At 40.0% G+C, this 23,806-nt stretch overlaps 1 protein-coding gene across 5 annotated transcripts in view; it reads left to right on the top strand.

Annotated features, from left to right (window-relative positions):
- Positions 1-23,806, top strand: part of ltbp1 (latent transforming growth factor beta binding protein 1) — a 135,857-nt gene that overhangs the window by 38,771 nt on the left and 73,280 nt on the right. For all 5 annotated transcript variants that reach the window (XM_084949537.1, XM_084949539.1, XM_084949538.1 and 2 more), the window contains exon 4: positions 12,261-12,412. In XM_084949537.1, coding sequence (XP_084805663.1) covers positions 12,261-12,412 — 152 coding nt within the window. The remainder of the gene's footprint in view (positions 1-12,260; positions 12,413-23,806) is intronic.

Genomic DNA, 23,806 nt, shown 5'->3' with positions numbered 1-23,806 from the left:
AACATTACATTTCTACTGTAGTTTCATAACAATTTAAAACATGTAACACAGGTTCAGACTGACTGAATTTGAACTTCAGGAATTTATAAAAAACGTGAACACTTGAGATCTTGGACCACATATAAATTTTAACCAAACACATATAAAGACTGAGATTGCCTGTTTGAGCAGTGATGTTGACAAAATGTGTCCAAATGGATAAACTTGCAAATATCTGTTAAAGTACCCAGAACCATTTTTGTAGTAGTCCCTGCTTCACTAACTGTATCCAGGACCACATTTTGCCAGGATGTTGCACACACAGTCTCACAAGGTGAAAATAATACCAAGCCATGGTGTTAGAAGCCTCATAACCTATGTTAGAAAAGTTGGCTTGGCTGTAGCCCAGGAGGTATAGAAGGTCATCTACTAACTGATCCCTGGTTTCTCCCTGGTTTCGCCAGTCTGCATGCCAAATGTCCAAACCCAAAGTTGGAGTGTGAATACGTGTGGATGTTAGATAGAAAGCACTTATGCATTGAATAAAAGTGCTTGTATGAATGAGGTAAGTTGTAGAGTAGGAAAGCGATATATAATTATATAATTTATTCATGAAAACCTTCATTAACAATGTGCCTGAGCAAAGTGTTGGCTCATTAAGTCAAGTGACCACACTACTCTAGAAAAACTGCACTGAAGGGAATAAGCTATCGGTTTCCTTTCTTAATCATTGTTGTGATCATTAGGACTAATTTAGTGGTCATTTGACAGCCCACACATGCTCTTTAGAGACTAACAGAGGAAAATTCTCTTAGTTCTGATCATGTAGTCATGTGAAACTTGCAGGTTTTCTGTGGCATGTACACATTACAAAGTACATGCAGACCCACCATGTCCAAAAGAGGATGGATGTAGTGCAGAGAGAGAGAGAGAAATGGTACTACCATAGTTAGGGAATACAAATGGAAAAATATAATCTGAAAAACTGAAAGCAGATTTTTTTTAGAATGCAAGTTGTGGTGAAAGCAATCATAGTGGAAACCTTTACCGTTATTGAGGAACTGAATCCTTTTGACAGAGGACCAAATTTGGCATACGGGTCTTGATTTATCAACTGCTGTCTTGTACTTTCTGCCAGGGTTCATTAAACAGTCTTTGCAGATTATTACTGAAACTCTGATCTGATCTTATCAGATCTTATTCAGTGTAGATATTGCTGCTTTCCCTCCTTGAAGTCCGACTGCCTTCACTAGTATGTGTGAGGGCACTTGTGAGGTTCAGCGGGTTCATTTCGGTAGACCAGAGTATGTCAGTTCTTGTGGGGAAGACTTGGACAGCTAGTTCTGGAGGTCGGCACTGGATTGTGATTGTGGCCATAGCATTGAAGGCCGAAAGTGAACAGATTCAGCCCTCCCTCCTCTCTCTCTCTCTGTCTCACATACACACACAAACACACACTTGTTGGTTATTCATATCTTGTGGGGACATAATGCTTTCCCTAGCCGTTTACCCTAACCCTAACCATGAAAAATGAAAAGCCTAACCACTACCCTAAACCTAACCATTAGGTTAGTCACTAGGATTTTGGTCCCCATAAGGGCTGTTGGTCCCCACAAGTATAGTAAACATTTGGTCCCCACAAAGATATGAATGCGCACTCACACACACACATGCATGCACGCACACACAGGCACACACACGTACGCACCTCACTCACCGATCTGTTTGTGTGGAAATAGTTCAATCTGATATTCAAGACCAGCAGGCTTTTGTAACATTCACTGGACACCCTCCAAACTTTTGTCTTTTTATTTGTTTTATTTTTTATTTTTTAATTAATTTCTTTATTTTACTGTTGCACTCATTGCCAGTGAATGCAGTCATGATATTTTCTTGAGGCAGGATGAAAATTATGGGCTCAAAATGTGGTCATAAATATTTTGTACTTTGTACTTTGTAGGTCTTTGAAGGGAATAAATGCCCTTTTACATGCCAACCCAGCGTTTTCCTTCATCACCACGAAGGAAAACAGTCTGTGGTCATCCGAGTTTGGTGATTTATGTGTCACAGGTCTACGTGTTTAATACAGGGACTTCCACAGCCTTTTCAACAGCGCTGCGGACCGCGGGGTGGGGGCGGGCAGTGTTTTGGAAATGGCAGTCTTCATTACAAAGCTTTCTTCGTTATGAATTAGCATACATGTTTTTATTGAACATTTGAAGAACTAGCAAAAAAAAAGAAACTCTTGTAGAGGACATAAAGTCAGAGATAGAAACGACAAGGAGCAGGTGCATCTAGTACAGGTAGAGCTGCTGCAAAAACCCACAGAGCCCAGCAGCCAGCGCAACAAATTCTGGATCCTTTGCTTTTAGTTAGCATTAGCAGCACATCCTGCGTCCGATGTGAAAGGACTTTTATGCTGCACACTGTGACTCACAGCAATGGTCCCGGGTCAGCCCTGACTTTGTGTTAAAAATAATCCTAAAGTAATAAGTAGTAATAAGTATTTCTAACCACTGATATACCACAACTTTATCCTTTCAACAGCTGCTGAAAGTTAGGGGACCTAACTGCTATCGGATATTTATATAGAGATCCTCCAGCTTCAAACTGTATTACCCTTCAAGGACCTGCAGTTCAAAAAAGCGCCCCTCCGACAGCCAAACCCATCTGTTCTCTGATTGGATTGTTACATTTGTGATTGACATGACATTGACCAATCAGATGAAAGGAAGAGAAATAGGGTCAAAATTCGTACTTGTAACTTGCAGGGGTTTTTTTGGCTAAGTCCACACACAAATCTTTTTTACACATACAAATCTTTTTTACACACACACAAATCCTGATTTACAAGTACAAAATATTTATGACCACATTTTGAGCCCATAGAAAATCTCTTTGTAACCTTTGTAACCTGCTGTCAATATTCTGTGTCTCACAGCTTAGAATTGAATGTTAGTGTTCCTACTCAAAAGTTCTACAAAAATTCATTTAAGTTAATGAGGATTATGTTGCAGTTGTTCAGACGAACATTTTGATCTTTGTTTCTTGTTTATTTTTGTTATTGACAGAATGCAGCACTTTTGTCCCTTCACTGTTACGAGACATTTTATACATTTTCCAAATTTCTTTTCTCTCCTATACAAAAATCATAACCATCGATATCAAATGAATCGTGCTTTTCTTGGCTCCAGATTTGAAAGGTTACATGTTTTCACCTCCATAACAAACTAGATGCTGGTCAGTTTATATAAACATTTAGGGGAGTGAGCAGTAAACAAAGTCAAATATGCTCCCCTTGCCTGTCTCAATTTAGATTACAACACCTGTCACCTCCATAACAAACTAGATGCTGGTCAGTTTATATAAACAAGCATGCACAAAAGCTTTTTTACATACGCCATCGTGTCCACTGTGAGTACACAGACAGAAATTTATCTTAACAGATAATTGTAACCCTTCAACCACAAAATGTTTTCATGACTGCATTGTACAGGCAAACATACAGTGAGGTGTGAAAAGTTACAGTACAGATCTGCATTAGCCTGCTGCATAATCTGAACAGAAGAGCTATTTAAGACTTTACAGGGTCATAGCTGAGCTATGTACAAGGCTATCACTTTCTGTTTATTTATACTGTGACAAGAGGCCTATCATATAAAAGGGATGAAAATATGTCTGGTTGACAAATGGCTCTCCCTCCATGTTATCATCTTCTTTCTGTGGCCATGCACTCTCCTTGTATCCCTCATTTTCCAGTCCTGGAGAAGGACATATCATTTTCCATTAGTGTTAAATCTTCTGCACATACAGTATAATGTGCTGTGTGTACTGTATTAATGACATTTTCTTTGAAAGCCACCAACAGGAGTTATCCAAAACTTTGTATAATTACTAATAATATTACATATTTTAATTTATAAGAATTATTTTATTTTTAATTGCTTTTTTTTATGACAGTTTTGTGTTTGTTCAAATGCAATTTAATTTCTGCAAAACCTTTCATTTATCCGTTATTGCTTAATATTCTGTACTATTTTTTATGTTATTTTTACATTTCGCTCTGTGTCATTATTATTGCTATCTTAGATCGATCGACTGCCTGGCAACCTTCAGTTGCTACATAAAAATGTGTATTACCCGACCACTCAGCGAGTGGTTCTTGGAAGCTGCTTGCTCTGACTGGGTGAAACAGTCACAAAGAGAGTGCTGCACAAAGTAAAAGTTGTTCCCCACCAACATTAGATGGATGAATGTTATTCAATTTGTTTCACAGTTTGAAAAAATATAATTTCAGCAACAAATCCAACACGTTCCCATGCCAAAAAGTAACATTCCGAAGCTATGTGACAAATCGTCGGTATGTTACACGTTTGGAAACATGAGAACTGTTTGGATCTACACATGTAAATTTATTTTGCTTTCTCATCATGAATCGCTTTGGAAAAAACTATCTGATATGGTTAAGGTTGTAGTTAAGGTTAGGGTTAGGGCTGGAATACATGGCTGGAACGTGTGTTACTGCCAGGAGCATCATTCTATTGGATTCCATCCACAATCTGGAGCATAGCATAGGGAAGGTTACCTTTTGCGTTACTATGAGACGTATCGGGACGTGACAAATCGTTGGTATGTTACGTGTTGGGAATGAGGATGCTCTGACAAATCACTTACAGATCTCATGTCTGGTCCATCAGAATAAAGACAGACAGTTGGTGTCGTAAGCCCCGCCCTCTGTTCAAAAATGGTCGCTCACAGTGGAAATAAATGGCTTCTTTCACTCCTCTTTCAAACCAACTGTCTTCTCTGTCCAAAATATGAACACTGGCATCCTCGAAAGAGTGATCTTTGTCCTTTAGATGCAGATGGACTGCCGAGTCTTGTCCTGTTGAGGTGGCTTTCTATGTTGTGCCATGTGTTTATGAAGTGGCTGTCTGGTCTCTCCAATGTAGAGGTCTGAGCATTCCTTGCTACACTGTACAGCATACACTACGTTGTTAAGTTTGTGTTTAGGAGCTTTGTCCTTGGAATGAACCATTTTTTGTCTGAGTGTGTGGCTGGGTCTGGAGTACACTGGGATGTTGTGCTTGGAGAAGAGTTTCTGTGATAAACCTGTCACATAGGGGATGACAATATTGTTGCGTTTGCCTTTCTGGCCCTTCCTAGTTGGTGTCTGATCTTCTTTTCTGTGCATCTTTGTTGATTTGATGGAAGTCCAGTTAGGTTAACCTCATGTTTTAAGAGCTTCCTTTACATGTGAGTGTTCCCTCTTTTTCCCCTCAGGCTTAGAGGGAACATTTTCTGCCCGGTGTTGTAGGGTCCTGATTACTCCATGTTTGTGTTCCAGAGGGTGGTGGTCCCTGTGTGTGTGGGGGCTTCCGGTAAACTTCAATGTTTAGGTTCCATTCTCTTGAATACGCATGGCACAGTCCAGGAATGGCAAACTGTTATCCTTTGTGTCTTCCCTGGTGAACTTTATGTTTTTATCCATAGAGTTGATGTGAGCAGTGTAGGCTTCTACTTCTTGGGTTTTGATTTTGACCCAAGTGTCATCAACATGTGGCTAGGTACTGTCCCTTTAAAAGAGCAAAGAGCGTGTCTTTCCACCTCCTCCATGTAAAGGTTGGCTACAGTAGTTGATGGTAGCCCACACACACGGACCAGTACCTCCAGAAGACTACTAATCTTAATGGTTGTACGGGCAACTTGAAAGACTTCTAGAGATAAAACATCTGATTACTTTACAAAATTAAGTCAAAACTCCAGACTTCATGGCATTTCAAACATGACTAAAAAAATGCTGATGCACCCAGTTTAAGCCAATGCTCGATATGGAAGTGTGTGAGATGATTTTCTGGACAGGGGCAGTTTCTTGTGACTTGGTTGTGGCAAGAATGCACGTGGAAAAGAAATAATCATTATTCCTCTTTTTATATGTTGTTAACACCAGAAAGTCCTCATGTTCAAATCTGCAGCCTTCCAATCTGTCTTTTTTGAGATCTCAAACATTGATCTCTGTAACAACGTTGAGCTAAGCTGCTAATCTTCCCAAATGTCAGACTAAAAGATGGCAATTAAGAGCACATGTTCCATTTGTCTGAATGTAGCTCAGGCATTTATTTGTTTCATTAAGCAGTAAACATGGTTGACGGCGTGAAGTTTATTTGGTCAATTGAGAAGATAAAGAATGGGAAGTACAGTGTATCAGCCTGGAGCACACGAGCATTCACACCATTGTTTTTAATAATAAAGGATGTAGAGGATGCCTAGTGCCTCTGATCACTGACAGCTGACCAAACAATGATCAGTGCCCTAAGCTATATTCATACCGACTTTATTTTTACCATAGTTCTGTGCCAGCATTTGGGAGCTCCAATAGATGTACTATTTTTATGTGCTGAAGGCATACACACAGTGTGTCAAGACAGCCAGCTTATATCCAGTCTAATAAGTGTTAAATTTAGTATTCAAATACTAAGGGCTAATATTGATATGAATTACGGTGGAAAACGACCCAATGTGCAAGACAGTATCCTTAATTCAAATGATTAAATTTAACGTAAAATGTACCTCTTCTCAGTTACTGCTTAAAGACAGGCAGATTGACCTGCTGTTTCAGTTCATGGTTATGTAGATGGAAAGCAGCTGCTGTGTATACCGGTTGCAGCAGATGGCTGCCCCTCCCTGAGCCTGGTTCAGCCGGAGGTTTTTTTCCTATTAAAAGGGAGTTTTTCCTTCCCACTGTTGCCAAAGTGCTTGTCCACAGGGGGTCATATGATTGTTGGGTTTTTATCTATAAGTATTATTGTAGGGTCTACCTTACAATATAAAGCACCTTGAGGCGATTGTTGTTGTGATTTGGCACTGTATAAATAAAATTGAATTGAATTGAATTATATGTTAGCTGTTAGAAGTAGTTATAGTACAGAATATTATACAGGGTGGGCCATTTATACACCGTGATAAAATGGGTTGGTGATATTAAAGTCCTGTTTGTGGCACATTAGTATATGTGAGGGGGCAAACTCCTCAAGATGGGTGGTGACCATGGTGGCCATTTAGAAGTCGGCCATCTTGGATAACACTTTTGTTTTTTCAATAGGAAGAGGGCCATGTGACACATCAAACTTATTGGTATTGTCACAAGAAAAACAATGGTGTGCTTGGTTTCAACGTAACTTTATTCTTTCATGAGTTATTTACACGTTTCTGACCGCTCATGAAATGTGTTCAGTGTGCTGCCCATTGTGTTGGATTGTCAATGCAACCCTCTTCTCCCACTCTTCACACACTGATAGCAACACCGCAGGAGAAATGCCAGCACAGGCATCCAGTATCCGTAGTTTCAGGTGCTGCACATCTCGCATCTTCACACCATAGACAATTGCCTTCAGATGACCCCAAAGATAAAAGTCTAAGGGGGTCAGATCGGGAGACCTTGGGGGCCATTCAACTGGCCCACGACGACCAATTCACTTTCCAGGAAACTGTTCATCTAGGAATGCTCGGACCTGGCACCCATAATGTGGTGGTGCACCATCTTGCTGGAAAAACTCAGGGAACGTGCCAGCTTCAGTGCACAAAGAGGGAAACACATCATCATGTAGCAATTTCAAATATCTCCAAAAGTTGAATCTGTTCATCTGGACGTAGTGTTTTTGTGGGAGAAACGTTTCGTTGCTCATCCAAGTGACTTCTTCAGTCTCAGCTGACTGCAGGTTTCCCCAATCTTATAAACAGTACATTTGCATAATGACTGAAACCAGCCCACTGAAGGAACAATAGGCTGGGAGGTGTGTTTGCTTTTGGAACTGTGTCTTCATTCCACCTACTTCACATACAAGGGTCAGTTCTACAGGCAGAAACATGGGTGTGCCATGGGCTCCCCAGTTTCACCCATCGTGGCCAATTTGTACATGGAAGAAGTGGAAAGGAGGACTTTGCTATCCTACCCTGGAACACCACCAAGCCATTGGTTCAGATATGTGGATGACACCTGGGTGAAAATCAAATCTCAGGATGTACTACATTTCACGGATCACATTAACTCGGTGGACCAACACATCAAATTCACCAGGGAGGATATGAAAAGTGACAGGTTAGCCTTCTTAGACTGTGAGATTTCCATCAGTAATGGGGGACATCTAAAAGCTGACGTGTACCGTAAACCTACACATACGGATCAGTATCTAAGGTTTGACTCTCATCATCCACTGGAGGACAAACTGGGTGTCATCAGGACGCTACAACACAGAGCGAACACCATCCCCACTGACACAGCGGCCAGGGAGGCAGAAGAACTGCACATCAAGAAGGCCCTGAGTGAATGTGGTTATCCCAGGTGGACTTTTGTCAAAGCTGGAAAGGCACCTAAAGAAAGCTCCAGCTGATCCAGGAGAGAAGGACAACCGCTGCCCAAGCGAAAACCTGTAGTGATCCCATATGTGTCAGGAGTATCGGCACAGTTGAGACACATTTTTTCTAAACACCGGGTCTCTGTGGCTTTTAAACCCCAAAACACGCTGCGCCAAAAATTGGTCCACCCCAAGGATCGGGTCCCCCGACACAAACAGAGTAACATAGTGTACGCTGTTAAGTGCCAGGAGGATTGCCAGGATTTATACATCGGGGAAACCAAACAACCTCTGGTGAAGCGGATGGCACGACACAGAAGAGCTACCTCGTCAGGCCAGGACTCTGCAGTCTATTTACACCTACAGGCCAGTGGACACTCTTTCAAAGATGAGGATGTACACATCCTGGACAGGGAGGATCGCTGGTTTGAGCGCGGAGTCAAGGAGGCCATTTACGTGAAAAGGGAACGACCATCTCTGAATCGAGGAGGGGGCCTAAGGGTACATCTTTCACCATCTTACAATGCTATGATTGCAGCCATTCCCCAACTCTGTGAATGGTACTCATGGCCATTGATCAGTGGTCTTTGATCAGTGGGTTTTGGTCAGTGGTTGTTGATCAATGGTCATGAGAATTTGCATAATTAAGATTAAGGAACTGACCTCCCAGCCCATTGTTCCTTCAGTGGGCTGGTTTCAGTCATTATGCAAATGTGCTGTTTATAAGATTGGGGAAACCTGCAGTCAGCTGAGACTGAAGAAGTCACTTGGATGAGTGACGAAACGTTTCTCCCACAAAAACACTACGTCCAGATGAACAGATTCAAGTTTTGGAGATTTACTTTCCTGGATGATTGAGAATGCATCAAAATTTCAAATATCCAGTGGCCTTGAGGTTTCCATTGATGAAGAATGGACCCACTATCGTTGTACCCCACATACCACACCAAACCATCACTTTTGTTGTTCCAACAGTCTTGGAGGGATCCATCCAATGTGGGTTAGTGTCAGACCAATAGCGGTGGTTTTGTTTGTTAACTTCACCATTCACATAAAAGTTTGCCTCATCACTGAACAAAGTCTTCTGCGTGAACTAAGGGTCCTGTTCCAATTTTTGTTTTGCCCATTCTGCAAATTCTGTGCGCCGATCTGGGTCATCCTCGCTGAGATGCTGCTGTAGCTGGAGTTTGTGAGGGTGCCATTTGTGAGTAGCTAATATCCGCCGAAGGGATGGTCGACTAATGCCACTCTCCAGTGACATGCGGCGAGTGCTATGCTGCGGGCTCTTGCTGAATGAAGCTAGGACAGCCACTGATGTTTCTTCATTAATGACAGTTTTCTTGCGTCCACATTTTGGCAAATCCAACACTGAACCAGTTTCCCGAAACTTAGCAAGCAGTTTGCTAACTGTAGCATGGGAGATGGGTGGTCTAGTAGGGTGTCTTGCATTGAAATCTTCTGCAATGACCCGGTTACTGCGTTCACCAGATATCAACACGATTTCGATCCGCTCCTCACGTGTTAACCTCTTCGACATGTCAATGGCTGTGAACAAAGAGAAACTTGTAAATAACTCATGAAAGAATAAAGTTACGTTGAAACCAAGCACACCATTGTTTTTCTTGTGACATTACCAATAAGTTTGATGGGTCACATGGCCCTCTTCCTATTGAAAAAACAAAAGTTGTATCCAAGATGGCCGACTTCTAAATGGCCACCATGGTCACCACCCATCTTGAGGAGTTTGCCCCCTCACATATACTAATGTGCCACAAACAGGGCTTTAATATCACCAATATCACCCTGTACTTTAGCACCAATAGGTGCATTTAGCGTTTTGTGATGTATTATTTTTTTATTTGAACTTGCTTACAGTGCCCTTACGATACTGTTTCATGGCAGGATCCCAGAGCTGTACAATAGACTGAATGCTGGGTGATCCCAGACACTAAATCGCTTTAGGTTCCAGTCTGTCTCATTCATTTACAATATGTTGTCTGGAAAGTAAATAATATTCCAAAAATATTCTGAAGATTCTAGCTTGCATCACAATTTACTTTGATTTTTTGGCCACTAAACAGCCACCCTCAGCGATAACCTGCAGTTAAGTCAACAAATCTGTGAATCCGGTTTACTGGAATGAATCGGATGCTTGGTAGCTGGGGATTGATCCGCCAGGGCCTCTGCTCTGGGTGAGAAGTTCAGCCGTCCAGGAGGGCCTCAGAGTCGAGCTGCTGCTCCTCCACTTTGAAAGGAGTCCGTTAAGGTGGTTTGAGCATCTGACGAGGATGCCTCCTGGATGAGGTGTTCCGGGCATGTCCCACCGTGAGGAGGCTCCGGGGCAGATCCGGGACACGCTGGAGAGATTGTATCTCTCGGCTGACTGGATGAGCTGGAGGAGGCGGCCGGGGAGAGAGAGGTCTGGGCTTCTCTGCTTAGGCTGCTGACCCCGTGACCCGGCCCCGGAAAAGCGGAAAATTATGGATGCTGTTTTACTAGTGCTGTGTTGTCCGGCTAAGGTACAATAAGCCCAGTGAAATATACATTAGGGATAATAACCTGCTACTTAATGTGTGTGAAATAAAATAGCATTTTTAGAATTGTTTTTGTTGCAGTTGTATTTTGTTAATATAAAAAACTGTAAAATCTCACTTTCAAGGTGAAAAAATTGTAAATAGTCAGTATCTCACACCATAGTATTAGGACATGTTCATAATCATCTGCAGAAAACCTCTGTTCCTGTATGTTTTTTCAACTTTTTCAGCTGGAATTATATATGACAGCTAGTCAGTGTGGTGAGAGTTTGATCCATCTCTATTTTATTATTATTAAGTACAAGGCTTAAAAAGAGTTCACTGTACCACAGGGCCCTGAGATTTAAAGTATAAAGTATACATTATTTATGGAGCTGTAAAAGAGGAAAAGATTAGTGCATGTCTGCGTGCATTGCTTTGGCTTAACATTTGATAAATGTCTTGGTGACTCCCTGACACAGAGGGGGTAGAGCTGATCCACTCGGAGATACTAACTAGAAGCAAATTTAACTTGATGATGGTGCTTTACGAACAGTCGGAGTGTCATTTCAGTTGATCCTGTAGAAAATGTGTTAACCAAAATTAACTGCAATCAGTACTTAAATTGTAGGGATATTTCCCATAACCAGTAATTGCACTTAATAGTGCAGTCAGGGGATCATAATAGTCCTAAGGGTTCAACTCCTGGGGAAAATTGTTTCATTTGTCAGTGAAATCAAGTTGACTGCCCTGTACTTAAGAGGACAAATCCTTGGGATGTATTCTCTGCAGCGTCGACCTGTCCATTGAGCAGAATTAAAAAAGCTTTAGTCTCAGTGGTTTGAGGACAAGGCTGATGAAAAGGGAAAGGGTAGTAAGTGGAAGCGATGGGGGATGATGCTGTTCTGGAGGAACTCAAAGAATTTGTCATGAGAGAGATGCTCTTAAATATTATCACCTCCTAAAACCAAAGTGGTAATTTCAGGAAGTGGTAAGAAGATTTCTTTTACAAAGAAGCAGAAGATTTTAGTGTTGGGAAAAGATCACATTTTCCAAAGGGTCAATGCACAGTGAATCACAGAGGGCAGAGAGATGAGGCTGCAGTGCTCTCTATGGGCCAAAACCTTCAGACACTGGTGGCAGCACCCCAGTCCCTTTTGTGACAGCAGCTGGTTTCTGTGAGCTGTCACAGGAAATCGCTTACTGTGAACACAGATTTAAAGGAAGTGTTGGGGCATTTTCCTGTTAACTACAAAGTGCTATGAGCATGATTAAAACTGACTTGTTCACATATAAAATTGATATTGATCCAAAAGACATGAAAGTGTCATTTTTAGTGTATGCATGTCTTTGTAATGTGTTTTTTGTATTTGATTTGTTTCTTGCATTTGATTGTGCTCTGCTTTTCCTTCAGAATTCGACCTGTGCCAGTTCACCCTGGTCAGAGCCAGCAGTATATTATAAAGCCCAAATACTACCAAAGGCACACCACTCACACGCAGACTCACGTCCAGACCCAGCCTGAAAGGCCTATCCCCCTAACAGTGGGACACAACCCTATCCACGGTGAGTAAGTCCTAAAAATCATCTTTTCATGTATCTTCTCTCTGTCTTAATGAGTGTTTTACTGTGGTACAGAGTGTGTTTTTTAGTCGGTGAGAGTATTGATTTCTGAAACCCTTAATTTATAGTGACTTAACTATACTTGAGCAGCATAATCCACAAAGATGAGTAGCATGTTTGTATTATTGCAGTGCAATGGCACGTTATCTAGCTGACCTTAATTCAGTGCGATGTTAAGATAAATTGAGCAAAACGTTAGTTCATGTTGGCCAAAAAGTTCAGCTCAGCAATAATCTCAGCAAATCCGCTGACATCAGCTGATAGCGTTTACATGTCCAGCTGACAACAATCATGTAGAATGAAAGCTGTTTTGTCCTGCTGTGACAACTTGATGTGTATCTGCAAGTTTCTTTGTAACTCACCTCCAGCAACTTATTTCATGGTGTATCTGACTATTAATACTGCTTTGTTCTGCCCTCCACATCTTGTGCCTCCTATGTATATTTATAGACAGAGCTGTGCTATCAATAGTGACATAATAGCCTTCCTTTGGCTACTTTCAATTAGTGTAATTTTTTTCTTCTTATCTGAAAAAGTGAAGGGAAGTGTAAGAATATTTACTACATTACCCACAATCATGAATGAATATACATAAGACATTTCAAACGTAACATGAATGATGTCTGTGTCCGTTTTCTAAATTAAACTGCTTAATGGGAGAACTACTGAGAATCCTGTTGATACATTGTTACAAAGTTACCACTTAATAATAATTAAGTAATTTTTATGCACATACACGCACAGAAACCATCACATTGGGTCTGACACTGTGAGGATGTGGAGAGAATGTGCAGCTTGCAGTTCGGCAGCAAAAGGATTTGTTCAAATTGCAGCTCCAGCGGTAAATGGCATAAAGACTTAAGCATCGCCTGCTGCTGTGGGCTGTCGAAAATGAATTATTAGTCTCATTTTCTGTGGGCAATTTCAGACAAAGGCAGGGAGTATAAGAGTTCGAATTGGAGAATGGAATGAAATAACTGTGTCATTTGGGGAGAACCAGTCAGTTTGCTGAAACAACAAGTTCCTCTGTAGATTTGAGTGGAAGGAAGCTGCCTACAGCTGAGTCTATCTGCTACCTATCCTCCTTTCAACTTTCTTGCCTGACAAATTATCCCCACTTTACAGTTTAAAGTGGATGCCAGTGTGCCAAACATCTAATATACTGTATTTCCTCACTTAGCCCGTGAGTTCATAACAATCTGATGGTGCAAAAATCGTAAACGGTTATGATTTAATGTATTGTAATATTTTATACAAGGCATAATATTGAGATTGTCATGTGTATCTATATTGTTTGCTGTCATCTGTAAACTGTATGGGTGCACAAACGGCACAACAGCTTAGTAAAGCTTCAGCATTTCACTAAAAACTGAAACACAAACTTCTTGGATGGTTTGTGCTGCTCAGCAGACCTTATTATTTGTCAGATTATTTATTATGAAACAGCACAAACACAATAGAAAGGTCCAGCTACTTCCACATGCCGTTTATCCTTAATGAAATTCAAGTGAGTGAGTTATAAAAACATTCAACTCACTTTGTAAATGTGTTAATTTCATTGCTGAAGTCTGGCTTTTCAGCATGGGAGTCTGTGACAAAGTGGCTAGGACTGAATTCATGTACCATTTGTCACTTGTATATATTGTTATTTTGTCTTCTGTTATCTTATAGTCAGTCATAATGCTTTAGTGTAGACACAGCACATGTAACCTTGGCTCTGCATACTATCCCGGGTCTGTTTAGGATAGCATTGGTTACATTCATTACATCTGTGCAAATGTTCTTAAAGCTAAATGCCACTTAATCATTAGTTGATTTGAATCTTTCATTTGTTTATGTAGTTTGGTTGTACGTACCATTGTGTGTTCCTTTGTGCAGGTCTTATGTGTAAAACTGGTATATGGGAAAGGCCTCCCCGTTACTTCCTGTTTATATAGGATATGATGCATTGATCATGTCAATTGAGTGTAACCAAATGAAGGGGTGTTTCTTTTGTGTCAAATTGTTAATTTCCTTTAAAATAACCTCATGAGTCGGATTTTGTGACGAGATTGACTTTTCAATCTGTTTAGTTGGGTGAATGAGTTTGTTAAGTGGAAGAATGATTTTATTCCTGTTTCTTTGTCTAGACTGTGTTATTTAGTGTACCCTGTTTTCTCAACGGTAGAGATTAATGAGTTTCAGCTGTGGGTAAAATTCTGTATAAAGCAGGTGAGATTTTGACTGTGAGGGTCTTATGTTTTGCGAAACAATTGTTGAAAGGTGACGCCAGAAAATAAAGAACACTTAAAAGAAACTTGAACAGTCCGCAGATGCTGTCTTCCTATCACTTTCCTTGCTGCTTATGTTATGCTACCTCACAGTGTCTATCAGGACTTAGAGGAACAGCAGTTTCACTTCAGCTTCATTATTATTATTATTAAAACTGACCTAAACAAAATCCAACGAGGAGAATAAACACAATGTATTTCTATGTCATAAAGTAATAAACCATGTACTATATACCTATAGTACATGGTTTATTTCTAAAAGAATCGGGGGGTATTGATGCCCAGAAAGCTGTACAACCGTCTCTGGATAAACCCGTGAAGTAGTTAGTAAACTTGGAAACATTCGTGCAATACCTTCGACGCTGCTTGTGACATTCACATTTTTAGGAGACGCTTTTTTTATTTCTGAACTTCCCAAACCATTCAGAGAGAAAAAAAAAAATCCTTTTTTTGGACCAACTTTGGCTGGCAGTCGGACCCTAATACATCTGACAGATCAACAAGAGCCATAATTCAGCAGCTCGTGGTTGGTTATTGTGGCTTGTCATAAATTCAAGGCTGGACTCCAACATCAGACTCACTGGGATGTATCTATGAATAAGCCAATATTTTTCAAAGGATCCTTAGACGGCACGAGTGGTTGTGCCTCTGGCCGCAGCCGGTCGGACTGACTTGAGGTTATTAATGGGGAAGTCAGCAGACAGAGCAGTGTTGATGCTTGGCTTTGCAGCATTGCAGACTTGAGCAGACCTACGCATGGCCACAATGACCCAGACCCGGTTTCAAAATAATTTCCTCAGCTCATTTGAATTTCAGCTAGCAGTTTCTAAATGCCAGAAAATGTGCCAGACATAAAAACCAGTGAAGGAAAAGGGGCACGGATGCATATGAGAGGACAGAGGGTAGTGACCGCAATTTCCAGACATTTCTTTGCAATGCATTTCTGGGAGAGAGTTTTTCTTTAAACCTTGGCTTCTAAATAAATATTTGGCAAAACCAAGTGTTATTTCAAGTGCCGTTTGTTGCCTGTTCATCTGCTGAATGAGATGTAAGAGGACTTACAATAGAGCCAACATGTGCCTGCTGCTGGTTTCGCAAATACCATACTTAAACGAATTGCTAAAATAACAAAAATAACACATTTAAAAAAAAAAAAAATCATTTTTATAATTACAATCTAGAATGTAATGACCTTCTATAAATTACACTCCAGGCCTGTGTCGGTTGTCTACATAGTGTCAGATATCTCCCACACGGTACAACCACAAAGTTATAGTCTCCACATAGATGTGAGTGTCTACTTCAAAGTAGACCGAGAGTATCTGAAGTAAATTGTGTGTTTGGACTATGTTTGATAGCATTTTGCAACTGAATATAGCATCAAATCCATTTACAATCATAAACTTTACAAATCCCTTGTGGGATGAAATTTGCTCCAACACAGGGTTTAGAGTTGTCTCATTCATCTCTCACAGTGTTATCTGGATAGCAGATCTCTGTGTGTCCATGGGCTCCATGCTAATCCGGTTTAACCCTCCTCAAGTCCAGACCGGTGTGGTAATGTACCTGGACCCGAATAACGCTTTAGCTGGAGTAATGTGGCATAACTGTTCATATAAATCATTAGAACCCTAAACTGATCAGGGGTCAGATAACTGCTACAGAATCGAGGTGTGTCTTCTATTTGATTGTATGTGTAGAAATGTTTGGATATTTTTTCCTTGTCAGTCACGCATATAAATACCCTTTTATTAAAGGCATTTTTAATTTTAACAATTGGATCTCAGTCTGTCTTGGGGTTATTTATAATTTTTCTGTGATCAGATAGTTATTTAATTTAACTGATATACATGAACATGAAGTGCTGAGCAATCACAGGGTTTAATTAGTTTTTTATAGTTTATTGCTTTGTGCCATTTTATGGGGTGGAAGTAATGGTCAGCACATTATAAATATAATGTATATTGTTACCCTGTGACCCTAATTCAGAAGATTTGTTTTGGCAGTGCAGTTTTTTCCAGATGGAACAGGATTTAAGTAAGATCTATTGAAACACATAACTAAGATAACTCGACAATAATTTATTAAATGGTAAATGGCCTGTATTTGTATAGCGCTTTACTAGTCCCTAAGGACCCCAAAGCGCTTTACACATCCAGTCATCCACCCACTGGTGATGGCAGCTACATTGTAGCCACAGCCACCCTGGGGCGCACTGACAGTGGCGAGGCTGCCGGACACTGGCGCCACCGGGCGAAGTGTCTTGCCCAAGGACACAACGACCAAGACGGGACTCGAACCGGCAACCTTCCGATTACAAGGCGAACTCCCAACTCTTGAGCCACGATCGCGCCATATCAAATGTTTTACTTTCATTTAATGAACTGAAAGATTTCTGAATGATTTTTGATTTTGTTTTCCCCCCAGTAATAGTAGAGATAAATATAATTAGAAATAAACTGGCACCAAAATCACAGAACACGCAGTCCACTTCAGGAGATTTCAATTCATTTCCATCCTCACAGGATGACATACTGTGTTATTGATCAGACAATTCGATTTGAAAACACTCTAATAGGCACCAACAAATATGTTAGGAGGGATCCAGTTCAATTACTCTAGTGGAAGTTAGACCTAGCTCACTGCTGTCAGCTGTAGTTGCCCATGTTGGCGCACCCTGCCAGTCAAAGCATGCATGCTGCTAACATGACCCTAACATCAATTCAATTCAATTTATACAGCGCCAAATCACAACAACAGTCGCCTCAAAGCACTTTAAGGTAGACCCTACAATAATACATACAAAGAAAAACCCAACAATCATATGACCCCCTATGAGCAAGCACTTTGGCGACAGTGGGAAGGAAAAACTCCCTTTTAACAGGAAGAAACCTCCGGCAGAACCAGGCTCAGGGAGGAGCGGCCATCTGCTGCGACCGCAGGGGAGAGTACTAGCAGTAGCAATCAAGAATAAGGATGCATTGCCTGCATACAACTTGTGTTAAACATTATTAAAATATGACTGATTAGTTTGACTGAAAAGCAATTCTCATGTTGACAGCTGCCACATCTTGTAAACATATTATTTATTTATGTGATGGCTTTTTTTGGTTAAGAGTTTGTGTGTTTATATAAAGGACAATTTTGTCATAGCACCTGTCAATTAAAGAAACATTATTGATTGATTTTTTTCCCCCTCCTGGGTCACCACTCGTTGCAGTCTTTCATTTTGTGTGTTTTTCAGGGGAAAACACATTTGTCCCGTTAGTTCTTTTACTTCTTTGTACTTCCCTCATGTCCGTTGTCATAGTTTCAGCAGTCCCCCTCCAGAAGCTTGGTGATATTTGTGAGTCTTATTGATGCTATGATTATTATTCCTTATAATAAAGTATTCTGATTGTGATTAATGAGACAACGATTGTTATTCTCTCATTGATAAATTTATCATTGATAAAAAACTGTGTGGGCTTTGTCGACCTCACATTTCTTGGGTAGTGCACGTCGGGTTACGGTGCAGGGTTTCAGAGTGGTTTGTGGTTAAGGCGTAACGTAGATCTCCTGCTGAAGCATATATCCCCAGTTACTGTGTAACACAGCAAAGCTACAAATAGCAGACCCCTGAGCCTAATTTAATGGAAATACCATGGCTGGTTTTTGCTCAGCATGCAGTCAGCACTAGACTTTTTGAAAGTAGCAGACATGTTTGCTCTTCTAAAACAGGAAGCCTGCAGCCTCTCTGTCAGCCCTGTCCCACGCGACAGACAGCCTGTCAGCAACTGGCTGTGGTGCGACATCTGGTAAAGTTATTCTCCGTCTCCCCTCAGCTATCCCTCAGCTCTCCCACACTGCCAAAGCAACCTCAGACAAGTGTTAGCAGTGTGGGTCATGACTGAAGGTTTGGTCAGGGAGGATCACCTCACCATCACCACAGTGACCAAAGAAGCATGCCACAAATAGTATACAATCAGAGTAGGGATTTCTGGAACTGTTGATCTTAGGTCAGCTTAATTGTAGGACCAGTTCCTACAATTGAGACTTACTTCATCAGCTTCATGAAGGACTCTAACCATAAATATAAAGACTGCACAGTCTACACTCATGCCTTTGCAAAATATATGTTTGCATTATAAAATCCCAAATGTTTTCCCTACAAAATTCTTTGCCACCTCCTCAGCTGTACTTGGTCAGATCTTTGCTAATGATGTCAATTTAGGGTGCATGTTAAAATTTGTTATCTAAATAAAGTTGTTCTTTTATGCAAGAATTACCTGAGTTTTGACATTAGTGTTGTAACAAAGCCCCTTTTAAAAATCTTGAAATAAACAAGTCGTGGGACCTAAAAATGAAGTACCTCAATTCACTCGGTCATGTTCCCATTTGAACATTTTGTAAAAATGTGTCACTCCCACCGAAAACAACTTAAAAAAACACTAACTGTCTAATAAGTGGCATAATAGAAGTCAAGGTATCATGATGTATGCTTGATAGTAATGTGTCGGTCGCGAACGAAACGGCTCTTAGAGCCGGATCTGTGACGTGAACGACGCGAGCCGGCTCCTTATCGCGAGCCGTGGGTTTTTTTTTTTCCTTCTCTCACCTTCTCTCTCGCACTTTTTTTTCCCGCTTCACTCAGCATGCGAGCCTTGTGCTTTGCGCTGGGCAGAGGGGGGAGGGGCGGTAGTTACACTTGCAGGAGCACAGGAACAGAGCGGGAGGGAGAGAGAGAGAAAGCAAGCCAGGGACAATCATCCACAACTATTTTCAGTTGCGGATGATAAAGGATTCAGAAAGTTTATTCATGCAGGTCAATATGACAGAGAATGTGCATCTTCTTTTTGTTTTCATATTTTAATTTATATTTAATTGTGTTGTGGTTTGCAGCGTTTTGTGTTGTTTCATTTTAAATTTGTTTAAAAGGAAAAAGCTGAAAATTTAAAAGTTACTTAAAAGTTAAAAGTTGAACTGTGACTAGTTGGTTTTTGTATTATATGATTTATTTATTACATTTTATGTGGAGTGAATAAATAAAAGTATATTTACGGTGGCCCCTAGAGACAAAGCACGTACAAACTTCAAAACACGTAAAAACTCAGACACACGTACAAAACACAACAGAAGTGCTCCAGGATGCTAGGCGCAGTGTTGAGCTTTTGTTACCTAGTGGCTACACAAGCCAGCAAGTACCAACGACCGGATTTGGTGTGTGGTAGTAACAGGTAAATGAACTTTTTTTTAAATTATTTGAATATATATGAGTGCTTGTGTATAAATACACAAACAATACACATATGTATTGTTTGTGTATTTATACACAAACAATACAATTTAGATCACTTAAATTGTGTAATTTAAGTGATCTAGGGTAGCTCTGTTTTGAAGTTCAGTTAACGCTAGAAATGTGTTTTGGAGTTTGTACGTGTTTTGTCTCTAGGGGCCACCACATATATTTATATATAAACATATATAAATAAAACCACTTTTTTTTACATTAGTAATTCCTTTTGTGCATAATTTTATATTATTGTTAATAATAAATTAATTAAAGCAACAAAACAACCTAAAGGGCCGGTTTGGAGCCGAAAGAGCCGGATCTTTTTAGTGAGCCGAGCCAAAAGAGCCGGTTCTCTAAAAAGAGCCGGAAATCCCATCACTAATGCTTGAGACAGTCTTTTCTAGTTCCCCTGTGCTCTCCTGCATCCTGCTGTCATGTTTGTGACTTTGAGTGAGTAAGACTAGAGATGGAAGAGCTGATCTAGAAGCGATGACTGCAATGGTTTGGCCACGTCTGCAGCATGAGCAACCATCGCCTGCCATGATGGTTGCTCCCACGATGGGTGTGCATCGTTGACCAAGACGGAAACCCTACGACACCCACAGCGACGTATTGGCTTCATGGATGACCTCCCCCGCCAACTGCCAGCTAGGGACAAAAGAAGAAGAAGAAAGAAGACTTAAGAAGCCCTATATAGATGTAACTACATGACATGTTTGCCAGTGTTATCCATCCATCCACTTGTCTTTATTCTACTTGGGGTCACTAATGTGCAAAATGAACATCATGTTGTATTTAAAACTTGACACTAGTGGCTGAGACCCTAAAACTGACCAGGAACGTGTTTATTGAGGTCATAGAACAAGGCAGCTGGGGGCCATTTTCCCATAGACTTACCCAGAATATAAACCTGCACCAGGATTTAGATGGATGTGCCGTCAGATGTGCCGGAACAATTGTGCTTCATGGCAGCAGTTCCGTCTCACAACTTTGCAGACCTAAATTTTCAGCTTTCAGTGGGTCTTAATGGTTTGGCTCATCAGTGTACGTATTAATTCTTTTTAAATAATTAATGTTCCTTGTGTGCAAAAACATTGCAGATAACTCTAAAAATGCATTCCGTGAACCCTGACTTTTCTTTTGAAGCTTCTACAGTTGTATGCCCTTTGATGGCTCACATAAAGCCTCTGTGCCTTAAAGGAAAACATCAGAAAGAAAAACAACTATCCCCCTTTCTGTACCCGCTCATTCCTCTCTGCTATGCCACAGCTTCTTTGTTGCCCGGATGAATCACGCCCTGAACCTTTTCTCTCTTCAAGATGATTATGTCTGTGTTGTGTAAGAGATGCTCCTTTACCTCTGTTTCCATATGCTCGACACGATCAACAAAAATCCTCTTCTTCTCTCATTCTCTCCCCTCCCTCTCCTGTTGCTACTTCAATCATGAAACTGATCAATGATCAGCTGATCGTCTCTCTTGTTTGTTTATCGCCCACTTTGCACCAGAAAGAGGAAACCAGCGGATGTTGCGCTAAACAACAGCAGCACGTTCAATAGGTCGCAATATGTACATTATCTCGGCAATACCTCTGAAAGATTGAAAATTGTATGTGGCGTTCCTCAAGGTTCTATTTTGGGACCTAAACTTTTTAATTTATATATTAATAATATCTGTGACATATCAAAAAGGTTAAATTTTATTTTATTTGCAGATGACACAAATTTTTATTGCTCTGGAGAGAATTTGAAAGATTTGGTTGAAATTATGATTTCTGAGATGTTAAGATTAAAAAAATGGTTTGATGTAAATAAATTATCTTTGAATCTGACAAAAACGAAATTCATGATATTTGGCAATTGTGTAAAGGAGGAAGAAGTCATTATGTCCATTAAAGGAGAATTGATTGAAAGAGTTACTGAATTTCGCTTTTGGGGTGTAATAGTAGATGAAAATTTGATGTGGAAATCACATATTGAGTATATTAGAAAGAAGATGGTTAAAAACATTTATATTTTGGGAAATGTAAGAGATTTATTAGACTACAAAACAATGCGCATTTTATATTTTTCATTGTTTTCCTCATACTTTAGTTACTGTGTCGAAGATTGGGGGAATACATATGAGAATACTAAAAAACTTCTAAACTTATTACAGAAGAAAGTGATACGAAGGATTGATAACGTTAAATATAGAGAACATAAAAATAAATTATTTATAAAATCGAAATTATTAAAATTAGGAGATTTAGTGAAACTACACACATTATTAATTATGTTTAAGGCTAAAAATAATATTTTGCCTTTTAAGTTACAAAGAGTATTTTTAATGTGTTCGGGGGGAGAAGACAGCAGAAGGAAATTTTATATTAAGCATCAGCTAGCTAGGACTACACAAAGATTAATGAGTCCAACGGTTAGGGGTATACGACTGTGGAACTCTCTTCATTATAATTTAAAGAATTGTATAAATTTACATTGTTTTAAAAAGTGTTACATGTCTAAAACAATAACTCAATATGAAGAATGTGAATGAAATTGGAGTTAATTGAAAAAGGATCCATTATTTTTTTGCCTCATTTATTTTATTTACTTATCTTTTCTCCTTGTTACTATGTGGAGTGGTATATTCTGATTGTAAATTTGTTGTTTGGTTTGAGTTAGGACCGGAGATAAATGTTAATGTTAGTTTGTTCCTTGATTTTTGGTGCCCACTTGCAATATAAGTTGGATTGTAGATAGGGAGCAGGGTTTAATAAGAATATTTTCTTCTTCCTGCTCCTTTTCACACATGGTTGCAGTGCTTTACTGATAGAAAGTGTGGTTGGTTTGTCTGAAAGAACTAACTGTGGAAACTGTTGTACCAAGTGTGAAATAAATAAATAAATAAATGAAATGAAATAAAATGACGTTCAAGCTTGATCAGCTTGATCAAGCTTGATTTATTTAATATTACTTTCTAGTATCAGCTGATGTTTGCTGGAGCCACAGCTGTAAAGCTGCTGGTCATGATATCGGTTTGGATATGTGGTGAGAGGGAAACATGAAGATGATACAAATCATAAATATATACCAACAAGACAGTGTACATCATTGTCACAACAGCGTTTGTTTTAGGCTTTATGTTTTTTCCTATAATACCTGGTGGTGTAGTTGGGACGATTTTTTGTCAGTTCAGCCTTATATATTATGTTTAACCCGAGTGACCACCCGGTCAGCTGGTGGGTAACAGGCATCTCCAAAAACATTAGCGCACTTATGCAAATATGTGATGTCTTGATAAATCAAGCAGATATTTGAAGTTTACACAGCACCATTCTCGCATGAAAATATCTTAAAAGTTTATTTTGTGACCCAGAAAGAGTAATATTTCAAACTCCGCCACTCTGTGTTCCTCCGCCACTGCCTCGTTTGAGTTTTGGACGAAATGGATTCTGGGATATTGCTTTTCGTCATTTCAAGCTGATTGGAGACCAAAACAGCCAATCAGATTTTTTGCATCCAAGTCTGTGATTGGCTGGTTTTGTGGCACAAATATAATGGTTTACAGAAAGAGTTGAATGTGCACGGGCAGAAATGTTTAGAGCGCGAGCAACACATTGCGCAAGCGCAAATGCAAAAACTGAGCGAGAGGGGCTGCTATTGTGTGTGTGGATAATAGCAAACACTGAAATACATTTTTTGCACGCAGCAATGAATTTTGTTCACTCAAATTTAGCTTTTCTTTGCTCAAAATAAATTTCTCCTCAAAATGCAACACTTGCACCTGCAAATTTTTTTACGTGCGCTCAAATTTTT

Source organism: Perissodus microlepis, chromosome 13 (assembly GCF_051167445.1).
Source record: "Perissodus microlepis isolate ML-2025 ecotype Zambia chromosome 13, ASM5116744v1, whole genome shotgun sequence".
Taxonomy (NCBI): Eukaryota; Metazoa; Chordata; class Actinopteri; order Cichliformes; family Cichlidae; genus Perissodus; species Perissodus microlepis.
The sequence above is the reverse complement of the archived record's forward strand: the minus strand, read 5'-3'. Positions and strand labels throughout refer to the sequence as shown.